This window comes from Hemiscyllium ocellatum, chromosome 3, assembly GCF_020745735.1.
Source record: "Hemiscyllium ocellatum isolate sHemOce1 chromosome 3, sHemOce1.pat.X.cur, whole genome shotgun sequence".
NCBI classification, from domain to species: Eukaryota; Metazoa; Chordata; class Chondrichthyes; order Orectolobiformes; family Hemiscylliidae; genus Hemiscyllium; species Hemiscyllium ocellatum.
This window is the reverse complement of record NC_083403.1, coordinates 91971039-91990861: the sequence shown is the minus strand read 5'-3', so window position 1 is coordinate 91990861 and position 19823 is coordinate 91971039. Positions and strand designations below refer to the sequence as shown.

The window sequence follows — 19823 nt, the reverse complement described above, 5'->3', positions numbered from 1 at the left end:
TTGTACTATATGCCCCCAAATAGTCAATGGGAATTAGAGGAACAAATACGCAGAGGGGTTGGGGAGACTTGCAGGAATGTAGTGGAACCGAGGGACCTTGGAATTCAGGTGCATGGGTTCTCTGAAAGTGGAGTCACAGGTAGACAGGACAGTGAAGAAGCACACTAGTCTTCAGTCAGAGGATTGAGTATAGAAGTTAAGTTATATTATAGTTGTGCAGGAGGTTGGCGAGACTGCATTAGGAGTATTGTGTTCAGTTTTGGTCACCTTGCTATAGGAAGAATGTTAGTAAACTGGAAAGAATGCAGAGGACATTTGTGAGAATGTTGCCAGGACTCAATGACATGAGCTATAGGGAGAGATTGGGCAAGCTAGGACTATTTTTTTATTTCAAGCATAGGAGACTGAGTGGGGATCTTAGAAGTATATAAGATCATGAGAGAAATGGATAGGATGAGTGCACACTCGCTCGTTCTCACAGGGTTGGGGAATCGAGGACTAGAGGACATCAGTATAAGGTTAGAGGGGAAAGAATAAAAGGGAACCTCAGGGTCAACTTGTTTACCCAGAGGGTGGTACATATACAGAATAAGTTGTCAGCGGAAGTCGTTGAGGTGAGTACATTAACAACATTTAAAAAACAGTTGTACAAGTACATGGATAGCAAAGGTTTAGAAGGATGTGGGCCAACAGCAGTGAAATGGGGTTAGTGTGGATGAACGTTTGGTCGACATGGACTAGTTTGGGCCATAGGGCCTTTCTCCATGCTGTAGGACTATGATTCTGCAACCTGGGATTTAATGTGGGCTTTGTTTATAATGGCAGACTAAGACAAGACTTTACATAGCTTTAAATGGCATGAAATAAATACATTGCATACAGAATGCTACTGAGGGTTATGTCCTGAAAGAAACTTGTATTTATCATGGTTTGGAGATGCCAGTGTTGGACTGGGGTGTAACATTGTATTTATCATAGTATTTACCTACTGTCTTACTCTCTACAGCCAAATAATCTCTTCCTTCCTTCTCCCTCCACCATTTTTCCAAATATTTATATTAGAATTAATTCAGAATATTTTGCTTTAGATTATATGGTGCTCCTTCAAATTGAATGATCCAAGCTTATTGTCTGCTGACATAGTTGAAACATGGTCATTTTTTAAAAATGGTTTTAACAATTCTGACAGCATTGGAAATAATCTTGGTAAATTCAAATGTTAGTACTGTGTTTTGTGGGAGATGATTGATTTGATTAGCAGCCAATCTAATTCTCTTGTTGCTTTTTCACAAGAGGATATGCATACCCAGTAGAAAATGCTGCTGAAATTTGGCATGTGATCAATAGTAGATTGCAATGGCCATTGCAGCAGAAAGATTTATTGACAAAGGTGATGAGCAGCATGAACAAACTAAAGTGGAGGTAAAATTTGGTGAAAAGCAGGAAATAAGCCTCGTTCCAGGGAGAAACAAAGCGAGTCTTTATGCGCAATTGATCAAATTAACCATGGTAGAGGTCATGTTTGTGATGTTTGCCAGTGATCAAATTCATCATTTGTAAAAATTTTACATACATTGCTTCCCTTGTATGGAACGAGTACAAAGGAAGCTTTCCTCAGAGCACCTAATTAGCTCAGGAACTCACTGTCTGATCGGCTGGGGCTTGGGAGAACATCCTGATCACCTGCTTTGGTCTTGAACCTCAGACAAGTTCACGTAAAAGTGTTCACTTGTGATTGTAAGCATTGTATGGGTGAGACTTTTGCAATACAGAGCAACTCTCGCCCCCCCACCGTACCCGTGGAATCATTTTGCACAGTTTCAGTTACCCGCTGTTGAACGAGGCCGGAACATATTATAGGGATCATTGTGCAACAAGAGACCAGGAGATTGCCGGGAAGGTAGATTTGCTATTAAAATGAATGGGTTAACTCCTCTCCACGGTTTCTGTGGTACGTCTAGGAACGTATTCCACTCCACCCCCCCCCCCCCCCCCCCCAATACCCTACCACCACCACCTTATTCCAGATCCAATCTTCCAACTCGGCACTGTCCTATCTGTCCATCTTTCTTCCCAGCTATCTACTCCACCCTCCTCTCCAACCTATCACCCCCACCTTTATCTACCTATTGCATTCCCAGCTACCTTCCAACCCTCCCATTTATCTCTCAGCTCCCTTGGACCACCCACTCATTCCTGATAAAGAGCTCGGATGCTGCCTGACCGGCTGTGCTCTTTCAGCACCACACTCTTCCATAAACGTCTCTCCTGAATGCTCTGGCCCTAATTCTCAGACTATACCCCATAGTTCTAGAAACCCTAAGCAGTGGAAATAGTTTATCTTCATCCACCCTGTCTTTTCCCACTAATATTTTGAAGAATTCAACCAGATCACCCTTAAATCTTTTAACCTCAAGAGAAAACAGGTCTAATTTGTATCTCTCTCCCAAACTTAACCACTGAACACCTGCTATTTTTGTAATGGAAAGGTGGTTGGAGGAGTGGACTATAGTTTCCCAGAGACATTGGCCCCTGCGAAGTGCTGACAGAGAAGAGAGGAATATGTATTTGGAGATGGTGTTATTTGATCTTTGCTGGAACAACCATAGGACTATAATTAACATCCCAGGCCTCGATTGTGCCAAAATCAACCATGATTCTTGATGTCCAGTAAATGCAGTCTAATGACCCTTTATGGAAAATACATGTATTTATTTTGCAGAAGAGGCTCATTTGTGTCACACCCCTGATTGTCTTAATCATCTGAAGACCATTTCTATGAGTACTATTACTACATTGGAGGGCTGCTGGCAACTGTCTTCACAATCCTGTCCAATATAAGTGTGCAACATTAAGGAGGATGTTGAAGATGAAAAAATAAAAAAGATGAATATAAGAATGCAAGGAAGCAACTGTTCTAAAATTTATATTTTTAGTAAAGCAATAATTGAATCGCCATCTTTAAGACAAGCCTGTCTGTTACTGAGAACCACAGTATTGTAAATTGAGTGCTCCGTTTACACTGATGTTTTGTTAATACAATGGTACTTCTGTTACTTGCTTTTGCACCTGCATTGAAGGAAAACATTGTCCTGCTGTACAAATAACTTCAACAATGGTGGATGAGTTTGCCTGAGATGATGAAAAATTGGTGCCTCTTGTGTGCTGCAGTTTAGCAAAGAAATCTTCTGGGACAGTTGTAAGTCTGAGCATGAGGAATAATTTGTCTTTGATCTGAAAATATGGAAAGACAATTGTATACTGTAGATTGATAAGTTTCCTTTGGGATCCATTGTCTACAAGGTAGCTGCTCTTGAAATTGGGCCACTTAATTGCAAGGTGCCTCTCCTCTGGAGTTGGCTGTGTTTTGTTGATTGTTTTTAAATGGTCTCTGTTTTAAGAAAGTAACCTGTTACTTTGCAACTACGCAACTTTATGATAATGTGATAAAAGGTTCTAATTTCAATTTATGATCTGCAAATGCCTGAAAAGTGTAACGGTAAGTAGGGAGGCAAGTTGAATTCCCAAGGAGACTGTATCAAGAGTACGAATATCATTGGTCTCATGATCCAGCAGACCAGTTTAATACTCAGGACATGGAATCCAGTTCATTGTAGTAGCCGGTAGAGTTAAATTTTAAATCTGGAAATAAAAACTCGTGACGATGACACACAAAATTGGAACTGAATTTGACTTTTTGGCCCCCAAGCCTGTTTTGTCATTCAGTAAGATTGTGGCTTATGTGTTTGTTTCAAATTCCACATTTCTATCTACCCCTGCTAATCTTCAGTCCATAAGATCATAAGGTACAGGAGCAGAATTAGGTCATTCAGACCATTGAGTCTGCTGTGCCATTCGATCATGGCTGATGTTTTTCTCAACTCAGCTCTCTCTCTCAAATGCACTCAATGATTTGTCCTCCACAACCCTCTGTGGCAATGAGTTCCACAGATCAACTACCTTCTACCTTTTTAAAAAAAACCCTCCTAATCTAAGTTCAAAAGTGTTGTCCCCTCACATCCCATGTTCTAAACTCTCCTATGAGTGAAAACGTTTTATCCACCTCCACTCTGTCCATGCCTGGTAAGTTTCAATCAGATCCCCCTTCATCCTTCTAAACTCAACTGCTCCTCATAGGATAAGGTCTTCATCCTGGGATCATTCTTGTAAATCTCCTCTGGATCCCCTTCCAGGGCAGCACAGTCTTTGTTAGAGGCCCAAAACTGCTCTCATTATTCCAAATACATTTTGTCCACAGTCTTCTACACGCTCAGCAGTACATTGCTGTTGTATTCTAGCCTGCTTGAAATGAATGTTAACATTGCAATTTTCTTCTTAACTGTCAACTGAGCCTCAAGGTTAATGTTAAGAGAATGCTGAACTAGGACTGCTCAGTCCCTTTGTGCTTCAGATTTCTAAAGCCTTTTCACGTTTTAAAAAATAGTCGATGGCTTTTTCTTCACAAGTGCTTAACCTCATACCTTTCCCACTTTGTATTCCATAGCCATCTCTTTGCCATTCTTTCCTAGCCCATCCAAGTCCTTCTGCAGCCACTTTGCTTCCTCAACACCAGGCCCACATCCTGTGTCTTTGTGTCATCTGCAACCTGAACAAAATGCCCCCGTTCCTTTGTTCAGATCACTAATGTGTATGTCCCCCTGCCTGACAGTATACCAAAAATATTCAGAGACCCTGTCTTCACCACCTTCTCAGGTCTGTCCAACTTATTCTCATAAGAGAACCACACATTCCAGGTATCAGTATTGTAACTCTTCTCTTAACCACCTCCAGTTCAGTTAAACCTTCTTTAAAGGATGAAATCAAAATATTCTAAGCATCCTGTAAAGCTGAAGCATAGCATCCTTTTTTTTTGCTCAATTCCTTTCATAATAAAGGATGGTATTATATTAGTCACCTTGATTGCTGGCTATGCAAACTAACCTTATATGATGCAGGCAGTACAACACAAATCATTTTGCACCTTGGGCTTCCACAGTCATTCTGTTTTTCATTTTTCCTGCCAAGGTACACAACTTGTAACTTTGTACTCCATCTGCAAGATGTTTTCCAACTCAACCTGTTTATGTCCACCTACAAACTCCTTTTGTCATCTTTGCAAGCTACTTTCCCACCTGCTTTTGTGTGGTCTACATATTTAGCTACCAAGCCTTCGCACATGCACGTTACTGATATATACTTTAAAATGCTGATACCACTGCAGGAATCCATATGTCATATTATGTCAATAGATAACTATCTATTTGCGCGTATTTTTTTTGCCAGCTAATTATGATGATGCATTATTTCCAGACAAAGAGCTTTTACTTTCCACAATAATCTTTGATCTGACATTTTGTCAGGTATCTTCTGGAAATTCAAGAACTAAGTCTGTTAGCTGTCTTTTATTCACAGCACAAGTGCATGTTACTCCTTCAAAGACCTCCAATAAATTGGTCAAACATGATTCCTCGTTGCAAAGCCACACTGACATTCTCAGTTACCTTTGGTTTTGTCAAATGGGAAAAGATGTACATCTATAACCTCTTAAATTATCAATCCTAACACCTTCCCCATGACAACTGTCAGACTATAGTTTTTTGTTTTCTTCTTCCTACTTATTTGAATACAGGGGTTATTATTTGGTCTTTTCTAGTCAGATGGAACCTTTCATGAATTCACAAAATTTTGAAAAATTAATACCAATGCATCTATTACCTCTTTAGCTATCTCTTTTAAGATCCTAGGATGAAATCCATGTAGAACCAGAGGCTGGTCAGATCTCAGCTTCTCCAGTTTATTTAGTACCGCTTCCCCAGTGAATGCCCCTCTCCTTTTCTTTTCCAATTTTACAGCAATTATTCTATTGGCTTTGTGCCTTCTATAGTGAAGACAAAAATAAAAATAGTGGTCAAGTTTATCTACCATTTCTTCTTCAACTGTGAGCTCCCCATTCGCGCATTCTCATTGTCTCACATTCACTTTGAATGTTCTCATACTTTGTATCTATTTTCAAATTCCTAGCTAGCTTCCTCCTATACTCTAATTTCATCCATGAAACCAATGTCTATTGTCAAACGTACCAATTTGTTGGATTAATATCCCTTAGGGAAGGAAATTTATTGTCCTTCCCTGGACTGGCTAGTTTATGACTCTTGAGTCTAAATTGTTTTCTTTTCAAGTCTATTTCTTGTGCCGTAGTCATGATAGGTGTGAAGCAAAAATCGTTGACTACTTGTCTCTTTTTTTTTAAGCAGGAAAAAGTACAGCAGGTTAGGCAGCATCCGAGGAGCAGGAGCATCTATGCTTCAGGATTAAGCCCTTCATCCTTGCACGAAACGTTGACTCTCCTGCTCCTCGGATGCTGCCCAACCTGCTGTGTTTTTTCCGGTGACACACTCTTTGACTCTAATTCCCCAGCATCTGCAGTCCATACCTTTTTTTTTAAGCATTGTTTAAAGCTCTTTACAGTACAGTGAATTCACAGAATTATTATGTGCAGAAGGAGAGAGGCCATTCAACCCATTTCCACAACTCTTTGAATGAACTCTATAATTACTGCCTTTCTCCTACCTTTTTTCTGTACCTCAGCTCATTTCTTTTAAAGTAATCATACAATGCCTTCTGAACTGCTTCGACTAGACTGTCAGGCAGTGCATTCCTGCTTTAGCTGCTCACTGTGTGAAGAAGCTTTTTCTCACATTGATTTTGCTTCTTTTACAAACTCGTTACCTTTTACAAGTGGGGACAGTTTCTCTCTGTCTCCGCAGGACTTGGAAAACTTATATCAAATATCCTCTCAGCTTTATCAGCAAGGGAAAATGTTCAAACTTCTCCAATCTATATTTGTAACTGAAGTTATCAGTTTCTCATACCAGAATGAGAAATCTCATTCTTGTAATTTGCACAAGCCTCTTCTGCACTGTCTCCAGTGCGTTCACATATTTTTGAAAATGTGGCGCCCAGACCAGCGTCCTATGTAATTAGAAAACTTCCCTCATATAATCTCTACCTGATACATTTAATGACTGCTGCATATGTGCACCAAGATCTCTCTGGCCCTGCACACCCTGTGGATGTACCCATTATTTTATAGTTTCTTCAAGTTCCTTCTACCTTTCGCTTCTACACATTGAAATTTACCATCCCACTTCATCAGTTTGTCACTGCCTTGTAAACTTCAAAATTGTGTAATACACACCAAAGTCTAGCTCATTCGTACATATCAGATAAAACAGATCTACCTGAGGAGACTCCCTATAATTCTTCCTCCAACATAAAAAATAACGTCCGCTAACTATTACTCTGTCCTCTGTTATTCAGCCTGTTTAGTATTCATGTTACGGTTCTTTTTATTCTATGAGCTCTAACTTTGTGCTCAAGTGTGTTGTGTGATACTGTATCAAACACCTTTTTGGAGGTCCGTGTATATTACATTGACAACCTTCATATCAATTACAAAATTGCAAAATAAGCAAAGGGCAAAAGGAGGGGAGGAAATAACTGTCACTACTGAAAAGGTGTTGGTGAAACTAATGTGGCTAAAGACTAAAGACGGAGCTTACGGATGACATAAAAATAGTTAGGAAAGAAAGTGGTGACAACGACAGTGGGATATAAGATAGATTATGGAAAAATTTGAAATAATGTGCTTTGGCTGGAAGAGTCGAGAAATTGAGCTCTTAAATTGTGAAAGACTATAGAACAGAGAATTTGGGCACCCTTGTCCATGAATCTGAAAAAAAACATCCAACATCATTGGGTACTAGGAAAGTCCAATTGAATGTTGGCCTTAATTTTAAAAGGAATGATGTATGGAAGTAGGGAAGTTTTATAAAGCTATACAAGGCACTAATCAGACCATAGCTAGAATGCTGCAAACAGAATTAGGTCATTACCTGAAAAAAGATGTCAGGATTATTTTATGAGAAGAGGCTGAGTAGGTTGGGCCTGTGCTAATTGGAATTTAGAAGAATGAGAGGAACCTTATTGAACCACAAGATTCTTAGTGAACCTGACAGGATAGATGTAGAGAAGTTGTTTCCCCTTGTGAGAGTCTAGGACCAGAGGGTATAATTTCAGAATAATTGGTTATGCATTTAAGGCAAAGATGAGAATCTGTTCTATGAGGGTAGTGAATCTGTGGAATTACTTACTACAGAGGACTGTTGAGGCTGGGTCATTATGTACATCCAAGGCTGAGATCGATAGTCTTTCAGTCAGTGAGGGAATCAGCCCTTATGGGTGAAAAGAAAGGAACATGGACTTGAGATCCTTCCTGATCTGATGATCCTCATTGAAGGGCAGAGCAATAGACTATAGCTGCAGGAGTAGGCCATTCTGCCCTTCGAGCCAGCACCACCATTCATTATGATCATCATCCTCAATCAGTATCCTGTTCCTGTCTTATCTCTATAATCCTATCCAGCAGACTGGATAGGCTAAATGGCTTACTTGTGCTCCTGTATCTTGGGTCTTTCAACCCACTCTGCTATCTCTGCAAAAAATTCCAAACCCGTTAAGCATGGTTTTCCCTTAAGAAATCCAAACTGCCTGTTATTCATGAGCACATATTTCACCATTTGACTGAATTGTTTCCTACCACCGAAGTTGAACTAAACTAAAACAAGGAACTGGAGAAGCTGGAGATCTGTATAACTGAAGTTAAATTGCTTTGAATTGAGTATTTCCAACATTTCCCTGTTGTTTTTGATGATTTACATATCCTAAAATGTGAAGATAAAGCTTCACAAATAATTTGTCTTGACTGAATATTTTGATTATTTAGAAAATGGCTGACTTGGGGCTACTGTTTGAATAAGGGGCATTTTTATGTTAATCACGTCAGATCAGGCTGCTGGATTCTTTTCAAAAGGATTCTTACTGGAAGCTTAATATTTATCTTCACATATTTGAAAATATGATACTGTTATGTCAATTAGTTTGCAAATGTGCTGTTTTTTACTTCCACAGTTTGAATCCTGTCAAATTGGTGGCATCAGGTAAAAGGGATACTGTAGCTTTATTCTCCAAAAGACTGAGAACTGTTGCTTGTGAGGTGAACTACTTATGTTTGATTAATGGATAAACTCTAGTTATGCTTTTCCATGTTAAAAGTCAGTAACTCCTTACTTGGAAATGACAGCTGGTCTTCAAAATATTCTCTAACTATCATTTATGTATTTACCTTGATGCTGTAGTGGAGGTGTTTGCCATCTTAAATGAGCAAGGTATCTAGTTCAGTTTGCATCATGTCATTTGAAATTATTTTAGCAGTGTTTGCAACCAGCACATCCCTTTCTACTCTTGCCATCTCGAAATATACATATGTGCTGTTCACCATTTTCAATGTATTTATTTTAGCTCTATCCCAGTTGAAGGTTCCCACCAATGCAAGTAATACCATAAAAAATAGAAATGGGAGTAGGCCTTTTCACCCCTTTTAAACTTTCATCACCATTCAATTGTGGCTGATCTGGAATTCCTCATGTCCACTTTCCTGCCATTTCCTTGTATCCTTTGATTCCCTGACTGATCACGAATCTCTCTACTTCAGCCTTAAATATGCAGAAAGTCATGCTGTGCCTATTCCTTAAGTCAGTTCTTTGCTAAATGTGAGAAAAATCCTGACCCTAAAAATCTTCCATTATTTTCTGACCACTGATGTAAGGCTCATTAGCCTGTCATTTCTTAAATTCTTTCTGAAACAAAAGAACAACTTTGGTTATTTTACAGTCTTCTGGGACATCACCTCTGGGTAAAAAGGATACAAAGATCTCTGTCAAGGCCCCAGCAATCTCTTCCAGTATCCTGGGATAGATCTTATCAGGCTTAACTACTTTAATGTTTTTCAAGACACCCAATCTTAATATTGACGTGTCCCAGAATAGAAACATAAACCCTCATGAATTTTACTCTACTAGGTGAATACTGATGCAAAGTAAGGATGTCTCTCACTCCCTCTGGCTACTTGCGTAAATTCTCTCCACTGTTTTTAAGTGGACCTACCCTTTTGTAATTAGCCTCTTGCCCCTAATATGTGTAAAATACCTTTGGCATTCTTCTTAATAAGGACATCTTGTGACCTTCTTTTAGCCCTCCTAATTTCTTCTTTTTGTTCTGCTTGCTTTGCATTCTTCAAGAACCTTCTTTGACTTCAGCTTCTTAAACCTTACTTATGATCTTTTTCCATTTTGACTAAACCTTCAATAACATGTCATCGAAGGTTCCAGAATTGTGCCATACTTACCTTTCATCCTTGCAAGAACATGCTGGGCCAGAACTTTGATCAACTGCCCTTCAAAATATTCCCATGTGTCAGGTATAGGAATAGCATTTGTTATGTACGAAGGGTTGGTATTTTGAAAATGTGATGAGAGCCATTAAAAAATGACAATTTTTCTTGAAATTAGTTACAATATTTATTCTGGAATTATTTGAAGTGTTTGGTACACATGAGAATTGATTTTCTTGGCTGATCTAATTATTTTATAATCAACCTGTTCAGAGATCCTTTTATACACCTGTAGACTAGGTGGGACTTGGACTAGGGCCATCTGGTTCAGAGATAGGGACACTTACTACACCACAAAAGCCCTTGGCTGATAGATCTAGATATTTTATAATCAACATGTACTGAAATATTAACTCACATCTCTGGAGTAGGTGGGACTTGAATCTTGGCCTTCTGACCCTCTGTGGTAGGGACACTGCTGCTGCACCAAAGTCTTTGATTAGATTAGATTACTTAGTGTGGAAACAGGCCCTTTGGCCCAACAAGTCCATACCGACCCTCTGAAGAGCAACTCCCCCAGACCCATTCCCTGACATTTACCCCTTCACCTGACACTATGAGCAATTTAGCATGGCCAATTCACCTGTCCTGCACATTTTTGGACTGTGGGAGGAAACTGGAGCACCCGGAGGAAAACCACGCAGACATGAGGAGAAAGTGCAAACTCCACACAAACAGTTGCCCGAGGCGGGAATTGAACCCAGGTCTCTGGCGCTGTGAGGTAGCAGTGCTTGCCACTGTGTCTGACTGATGAATAAATTATCCAGTTCATGGTGATATTCACTTGATTACTGCTTAAACTTTCACCTTTTAATTTGGTACATGAGGGTTGTCATGATTTGTACTTAGTCAAATCGCCTATCCATAATGTTTTGAACAACAATTTGTGAAATAAAAATTGCTTTTATACGACCCTAATAAGGTAATACTGCAATAGGTCAACTTGCTGTTGAATATTCTGAATCCACAGCAATAATTTAAATGCATTCAATGAACAATTTGAATAACATAAAAACAGAAAATGCATAAAAATAGAATTCATTTTCAGCAACTTATCCTCATAGCTATAATATCCAGAATTTACAAATGGTCTGTTATTGTTGACTGTCAGCACCATCTGTAGTGTAGTAGTGTTTGTGATTACTTTAGAGATTTAGTAGTATCCACCAACACTTTTATGTAATTATTCATGCTCCAATAAGTGGAGAGAATGTGCACAATACTGGTGTTCCAGTTAGTGTTATGCACAGACTATCCATCCTGGCAATAGCTTTATTAGCTAAGGATATTTCCTACAAATTCCTCCTTATTATAACCTCATTTAAATTTTGATTTTTTTTTTGCAGAAGAGATCCCATATTTTAATGCTGCCAGATTTCTTGACCCCATTCCTAAATAAATCTCATTATATGTGGAGAGTTGCGGATGACACTAAGGTCAGAGTTGTGGAGAGTGACGAAGGATGTTGTAGGTTAGAGAGAGACATAGATAAGCTACAGAGCTGCACTGAGAGGTGGCAAATGAAATTTAATGTGGAAAAATATGAGATGATTCACTTTTGAAGGAGTAACAGGAATGCAGAGTCCTGGGCTAATGTCAAGACTCTTGGTAGTGTAGATGAGCAAAGAGATCTGTATCCAGGTACATAGATCCTTGAAAGTTGCCACCCAGGTTGATAGGGTTATTAAGTAGGCATACAGTATGTTAGCTTTATTTGGTACAGGGATTGAATTTCAGAACCACAAGATCATGCTGCAGCTATACAAAACTCTGGTGCAGCCACATTTGGAGTATTACGTACAGTTCTGGTCACCGCATTATAGGAACGCTGTGGAAGCTGAGGAGACTTACTAGAATGTTGCCTGATTATGGAGGGAAGGTCTTATGAAGAAAGGCTGAGGGACTTCAGGCTGTTTTCATTAGAGAGAAGGAGGTTAAGAGGTGACTTAATTGAGACACATAAGATAAGCGGAGGGTTAGATAGTTGGACAGTGAGAGCCTTTTTCCTTGGATGGTGATGGCTAGCACGAGGAGACATAGCTTTAAATTGAAGGGTGATAGATATAGGACAGATGTCAGAAGTAGTTTCTTTACTCTGAGTAGGGATGTGGAATGCATTGCCTGCAACAGTAGTAAACTTGCCAACTTTAAGGGCATTTAAATGGTCACTAGATAGGCATATGGACAAGAATGGAACAGTTTAGGTTAGATGGGCTTCAGATTGGTTATAGAGTCATAAAGTCATAGGTTGGCACTACATTGAGGGCCGAAGGGCCTGTACTACGCTGTAATGTTCTAATTTAAGAAATGCGGCATCTACCTGTTGAGAAATTGTCAACCGGTTAAGGGGATCCTGGAAAATGTTTTAGGTATATGTTCTTCAGCTTTCCTGTGTTACGTTGGGTAAGGGCATCTGTCTGACTATATCATTGCAGCTTTTGACATTCTCTTCACAGCCCATTTCCACAAAACCGACAGGAGGAACCTTATCTGCACCAGCAGATCTAGATCTTTTCACTGAGCCAACTACAAAATCGGAGGACTCTGCTAAGAAGCCACTGTCCAAGGATTCTATCTTATCTCTGTATGGTACAGGAACAATGCAACAACAACAAGGCACTCCAGGTAATGTATTGGCATGGTTCAACATATTAAGCAATGAGCAGTGGTGCTTTTTGGGTTCACAAGAAACAGGATGGTTAATTTTATGGTGAATTCTAACTTGTCATATCAGTACCTTAAAGGAGTATTGCTGTAATTCTTTCAATGTTGAGTATCCTCCATTATAGGAGCATTGTTATAATAGTTTAAGTAATGCTTACATTTGATTCTTTATGGGACGGTGAAGGCATAGTAGTAATATGGCAAGATGAATAATCCATAATCTCTGATTAATCTTCTAGGCCGTGGGTTTGAAACATTTGAATTCAATAAAAATCTGCAATAGAAAGCTGGCCTAATGGTGACCATGTGCATATTGTGGATTGTTGTAAAAGCCAAACTCTGATGTCCTTTAAGAAAGGAAATCTGCCATCCTCCCCTCGACTGGCCTACAGCAATGTGATTGATGTTTAACTGTCCTCTGGGTAGTTAGGGATACTGCCCTGGACAGCCACATGTTCATATCTTATTGATTGGAGCTGTTTGAGCTTTGGTGTTGGACTTCAATGACACCTTGTACCACTACAATGATCAGTGTGACGAATGAGAATTTTGAGAATAGCATGTTTCTAGAGATGATTACCCTGCATCTCAGGTACTGAGGGAAATAGTTGACTGTCAAACTTGCAAGGAGGTTCAGGCAGGTACACAGGAGCCCCCAGTGTAGCTTGTTCCCCAACCAGTGCTCAGTGTTGCATCATCTGGGTAGTGGCAGATGTATGTTTCTAGGCTGCAGTTGTGTTCAGGATAGTACTGGGGTTAAGAGTGCTGCAGGGGTGGGTGGGTGAGGGTGAATAGCCATAATTTGTACTCCATATCTGTACCAATAATGTAGGCAGAAAGAGGTTCTGCAGGCAGATAATTTAGGGGTCTGAGAACTAAATAAAGAGTACCTGAAAGGTAATAATCTCCAGATTGTTCCTGAAGCCACAGGAGCTTTTGCAAGTTCAGTTGGGGAGGTTTTAAATTAGTATGGCAGGGATTGGGAACCAAGGTGAAGGCTTAAATGGGTCCGATTAAGATCATGTTACGGGAGATAAAATGTTAGTTGGCAATGTAACCAGTGACTCAGGAAGACAAAAGAAACAAGGATTAAAAAGCATCCAGCAAAAGAAATTGAGCTGGTTACATTTTAATGCAGGAGTGTTACAAACAAGGCAGATGAACGAACGGCACAGCCACATAGCAGCATGTTGTTGTTACTATAACAAAATTTGGTTAAAGGAAGGGCAAAGTTGACAGTGCAATATCCCTGGAAATAGAGTTTTCAGGCAGGATAGAGTTGATGATGAAAAAGAGGGGAGGATAGCAATATTAAATCATTCATAGTTGTGAGAAGGGATAATATATTAAATGGGTTAACAAATGATGCTTTATGGGATTGAGCATAGAAATAAATAAGACAGTCACATTTCTTGGAATATACTGCAGATCCCCAAATAGTGAGCAAGAACATGTGTGGCGACAAATTGCGCTTATAAATGGGCAATAATAATAGGAGACTTTAACCATCCCAATATCAACTGGGTTACAAACTATATAAGAAGCATAGAGAGTGAGGTTTTATGAACTACATCCAGAATTTTTTTTAAACCATCTGTGACAAGCCCAACGAGAGGAAATGCAATTCTGTATTTCGTTTCAGTAAATGAAGATGAACAAGTGGATGAAGTGATAGTGGTGACCATATTGAGGATAGCAATTACAGTTTGGTTATATTTAGTATTTGTATGGTAAAAGACAGAGATAAATCAGAAGCAAAAGGTTTTAAATTAGGCAAAAGCAAATTTTACAAAACTAAGTGATTTGTCTGAGATGGACTGGAGAAGATTACTGAAGGATAAATCACTGGTAAAATAGTGGGAGGGACTTAATAGTGAGACCCTTACAAAGTCGATGTGTCCTTGCCAACAAATAAGAATGATACTGCCAAATCTAGATCCCCAGGGTTAAAATACAGGGAAAAATTAAGTTTTTTAAAAAAATCTCATGGTAGTCAAAAAAACTCAACACTGCAAATAGCCTAGAAGAGTACAGAAAGAAAGGGATAGAGTTTAAAAAAAGAAATAAGGAAATCAAAGAGGGCATGAGCGATTCTTCGCAAACAAGATAAAGGAAAAAAACCCATAGATGTTTTACCAGTATATTAAGTGTAAAATGATGGTGTTACAAAGGTGAGATTGACATCCCTCTGATGATTAAAACCAAAACACCCAAATAGGAGCATCTTACCTTGTAATCTGATGAAGAGGTGTGGCAAGGAGTATAACCTATCTCTCACCCCCAATCTGTTATAAAGGAATGATTACATGGAATGAAATCCTTTCATTCACTCTAGATTTAACAAATAACAAGTTATTTATCTTAACTCCAACAGTGAATAAATTAGCTGAATTCCTAACAAACTGAAAAGTTACTCCATAACTACTGCCTGTTCCCTAACTGAACCAGTTCTATTGGTGTGCTATTTCTATAACAGGTCCCATTTGTATAAATCCAGGTAATAAGAAATCAATAAATTAAAGCTTAGTTCTCAAAATTCACACAGAATATGTCTTCTGGAATGCTCTTCCTCTCTGCTGATTCTGCTGTTGGGGATATATTCTCTGTAATTCTTCTGTTCTGAATGCCTCTCTGCATCGAATCCTGATGTCAGGATTATTAGCGAAACATGCTGTGGACCTTTTATGAATAGGTGTTCTCTTTTTTTTCCTGAGAGCATGGAGATTTCTCATCTCTTCAGATGGCAATTGGCTCTCTTCTCTATCCAATTGCCCCGGTCTTTATACCCATGCAGACAAATTAATTTCTTTACAGCCTAATTGGTCCCCTGTTGTCAGTGCTATCAGATTTAAATTTAATTGGTCCGAAGTCTCCAGTTGCCTTTTTAAGTTAATTGGCTGAATTTGAAAAGACGACTTGGTAAAAATGCTGTTCAATACAAAATGTTTTTATCATTGCACCTGCACTTTAACTGCTGTTCAGACATCCATTTTTAACTCTAAGCACTGAAAAGAACACTATCTTTTAAAGGATGACAATACTTTTCCCCCATTTTACAATTTTACCATTTTTACACACCAACTTCATGACAATAATTAAGGAAAAAGTAGGACCTATCTAGAAGGGAACTTGTGTGAATATGGAAAGAATTTTAAATACACTCTTTGTACTGTATTCTGAAAGGATATAGTAATCCAAGAGGAGCATTGTGAAATATTAGACAAAATAATCATAGTGTCAGAGGAACTGGAATCTTTGAAAGTGGATAAGCCATCAGGACTGGATGGATTGTTTGCTAGGATGTTAGTTGGTCAGGGAGGAAATTTACAATCTTCACTGGACATGGAAGTTCTATTGCTTTAAAAGGATAGAAAGGAAATAAAGTCATAGAGATGAACAGCACAGAAACAGACCCTTTGGTCCAACTTGTCCACGCCGACCAGATATCCCAACCCAATCTAGTCCCATCTGCCAGCACCTGGCCAATATCCCTCTCAACCCTTCCAACTCCTACACCCAACCAGATGCCTTTTAAATGTTGCAATTGTACCAGCCTCCACCATTTCCTTTGGCAGTGTGAAAAAGTTGCCTCCAGGTCCCCCTTATACCGTTTCCCCCCTCACCCTAAGCCTATGCCTTCCAGTCTGGACACCCACACCCCAGGGAAAAGACTTTGTGTCTATTTATGCTATCCATGCCCCTCATGATTTTATAAACCATTGGGAGGTCACCTCTCTATTGCAGAAATTGTGACTGATCATCTTGAGGTTAAGAGGAGATTTGAAAGAGGTGCTTAAAATCATGGTGGGTCTGAACAGAGTTTGCAGGGAGAAACTGTTGATGGAATGATCAAAAATGAGATGACACAAAGTTGGCAAAATGTTAAACAATTATAGGCCAGTAATCTTCTGTGGTGGGCAAATTGTTAAAATCAATCCTGAGAGATTGGATAGACTAGCATGGCTTTATTAAGGGAAGGGCATACCTCACAAATTTGATTGAATTATTTGAGGAAGTGGCAAGGAGGATTGATGAGGGTGGTGGATGTTGTCTGCATGGATTTTAGTACGGCATTTGATAAGGTCCCACATGGCAGACTGGTCAAAAAAGTAAAAATCCATGGAATTCAGGATAATGTGTTGAATTGGATCCAGAATTGGCTTAGTAACAGGAAACATAAGGTATTGGTAAATGGCTGCCTTTGCAAATGGAAAGCTGTTTAAACCTGTGTTCCACAGGTCTCTGTTGGGACCAGTGCTGTTCATTTTATACATTAACGATTTGGACTCAAACATGAAGGCCACAAGTTGGTGGTTTTGCACACAACCTAAAAATTGACTGGAGAATGGAGAACAGTAAGCTCCAAAATGATATAGATGGGTTGGTGGATTTGGGTAGAAAAGTGGCAGATGGAGTTCAATTCTGATATGTTTGAAATAATCAGTTTAGGGAAGGCAACCAGTAAATAGGAATGCACAATAAATGAGAATACGCTAGATGAAGTGAGAGATCTTGGCACATAAGTGCGCGTGTCCCTAAAGGTAGCAGTGCAAGCAAATAAGCTTTAAAGAACACTGTCCTTTGACTAGCCCCCTTATGTGCTGTATTATTTCTATGTTCCATTAGTGTGGATAGAAAAAAAGATAGAGCAAATTAATGTGTCATAATCCAAGAAGTTTTACAAACTGGAAAGAAACCCTTTTGTCCATCATAATTGCTCCAGTCATCAAATATCATCTTGGCTAAACCCATTTCCCAGCACTTGTCACGGAGCCTTGTATGTTATGTGTAGAAGGGTATTCCCCTAACTGGGATTGTAGACTCAGGAGGCAGACATCTGGCATGTGGAAGATTTGTATTCAAGCAGAAACCAGTCAATGCAGGGAAAGGACCAAGGAATCTTCCGCGAATCTGGCTTTTACGTGAGAATTTTTTTTTCTTTAATCTTTCGCTCAGATTGAAAGCTAAATCAATGACGAACTGATTTTACAATAAAAAGCATTTTCTGTTAACAATCGTATGCAATGTGATCACTATGTTCCTCCCTCTTCCTTCTTTTCTGCAATTCTGTGATACCTAATCAATGATGGCCATTCCTATCTTTAGCAGAAACTGTGATCTCCAGGCCTTGGAATCTTTCTATGCATCTAATTCATGTGCATTCTAAAGTTGCTTACTATGCTCCTTTGGGTTTCTGTCAGGCTAGCTTATCTCTAGGGAGAGCTTGAATTCTGTTATTCATTGTATTCCATTTTAGCAAATTTAATTACTCCTCTTGCACTTCCCACTGTCCGAATTATATATGAAGAAAAAACAAAAGACAGTTAGTTTTGACTGACATTTTGCGATAGATTTGTAATATTAAATTCTGTTATAAAGTTAGTTATAAAATGTGTAATTCAGTCTTCCCTACTATTAGCACTTTGTGATTAATGGGTTGTGAGCAATTTATTTTGTTTATTTTATTTGTCTTACTTATTAAATTTATTTTATTTCGTTCTGGGTGGAAGAGAAGTAATTTTCTAAAGCTAACTAATTTTCACTTCTACGTTTAAATGTTTTGTTTTAATGATTTGATTATATGCATCTATTTTTTATGCTGAAAAATACCCTTTTGATTAGATTAGATTACTTAGTGTGGAAACAGGCCCTTCTGCCCAACAAGTGCCCAACAAGTGCACACCAACCCTCCGAAGAGCAACCATTCCCCTACATTTACCCCTTCACCTAACACTCCTGGCAATTCACCTAACCTGCACATTTTTGGACTGTGGGAGGAAACCGGAGCACCCGAAGGAAACTCATGCAAACACTGGAAGAATGTACCAACTCCACACAGACAGTTGCCTGAGGCAGGAATTGAACCCGGGTCTCTGGTGCTGAGGCAGCAGTGCCACAGTGCCACCCCTAAGCGATGCAAAGATTCCTTAATAGAACTTTTTTCTTCATATTCTAAGTTATTTCAAGAAAGAAAGTACTATAAGATAATTTTAGCTTTGCACCCTCAGCTGTTTTAGTGGGCTAATAGGCTGTATCTGGCACTTGGTGTCTGTTCATTTACTGGGACAGTTACCCTTTCAACTAAGGTGGCAAGAGTTATTCATTTATTGGACCTTAGGTCATCTTGTTAGAATATTTTGGATGAGAACAGGATGGATCCTTTTTACTGTCCTTGGAGTGGTTTATTCAATGGTATTCTTATGTTTTACGGTGTGTATGAGCAGGCTGTTTTGCTTAGTTTCTTCTGCTATTTTGTTTTAACAGACATGGGCCAGCCTATCCTGGCTAGGAACAGGCCACCACTGCAGTATGGAATTTCAAGTGCTCATCTAAATAGTTCACAAATCCCCACCTCCTGCAGTTCCACACGTTGGCTACCTTACTGATTTTTGGGGGCCTATTCTCTTCCTAGTTACCCTATTGTCCTTGATGCATTTATAAAATATTTGCCAAAGCTATCTCATGTCCCCTTTTTGCCCTCCTGATTTCCCTCTTAAGTATACTCCTACTGCCTTTATACTCTTGTCATGCTGGATGACTAGTGAAATTGAGGTTTTGGTTTAAAAAAAAGGAAGCATATGTCAGGTATAGACTGCAGCGATCGTGAATCCTTAGAATATAAAGGCAGTAGGAGTGTACTTAAGAGGGAAATCGGGAAGGCAAACAGAGTTAAGGAGAATTCAAAGGAATTTTATAAATACGTTAAGGGTAACTAGGGAGAGAATAGGGCCCCTCAAAAATCAGCAATGAGCCTATATGTGGAACCGCAGGGACTGGGGAAAAAGCTAAACGAGTATTTTACATCGGTCTTTACGGTGGAAAAGGACATGGAAGATCCAGAAATGGGGGAATAGATGGTGTCATCTTG

General features: G+C 39.2%; 1 protein-coding gene across 4 annotated transcripts in view; it reads left to right on the top strand.

Annotated features, from left to right (window-relative positions):
• The window catches only part of smap1 (small ArfGAP 1), a 229355-nt gene that overhangs the window by 189580 nt on the left and 19952 nt on the right, over nt 1–19823 (top strand). For all 4 annotated transcript variants that reach the window (XM_060851895.1, XM_060851879.1, XM_060851887.1 and 1 more), the window contains one exon: nt 12748–12916. In XM_060851895.1, coding sequence (XP_060707878.1) covers nt 12748–12916 — 169 coding nt within the window. The remainder of the gene's footprint in view (nt 1–12747; nt 12917–19823) is intronic.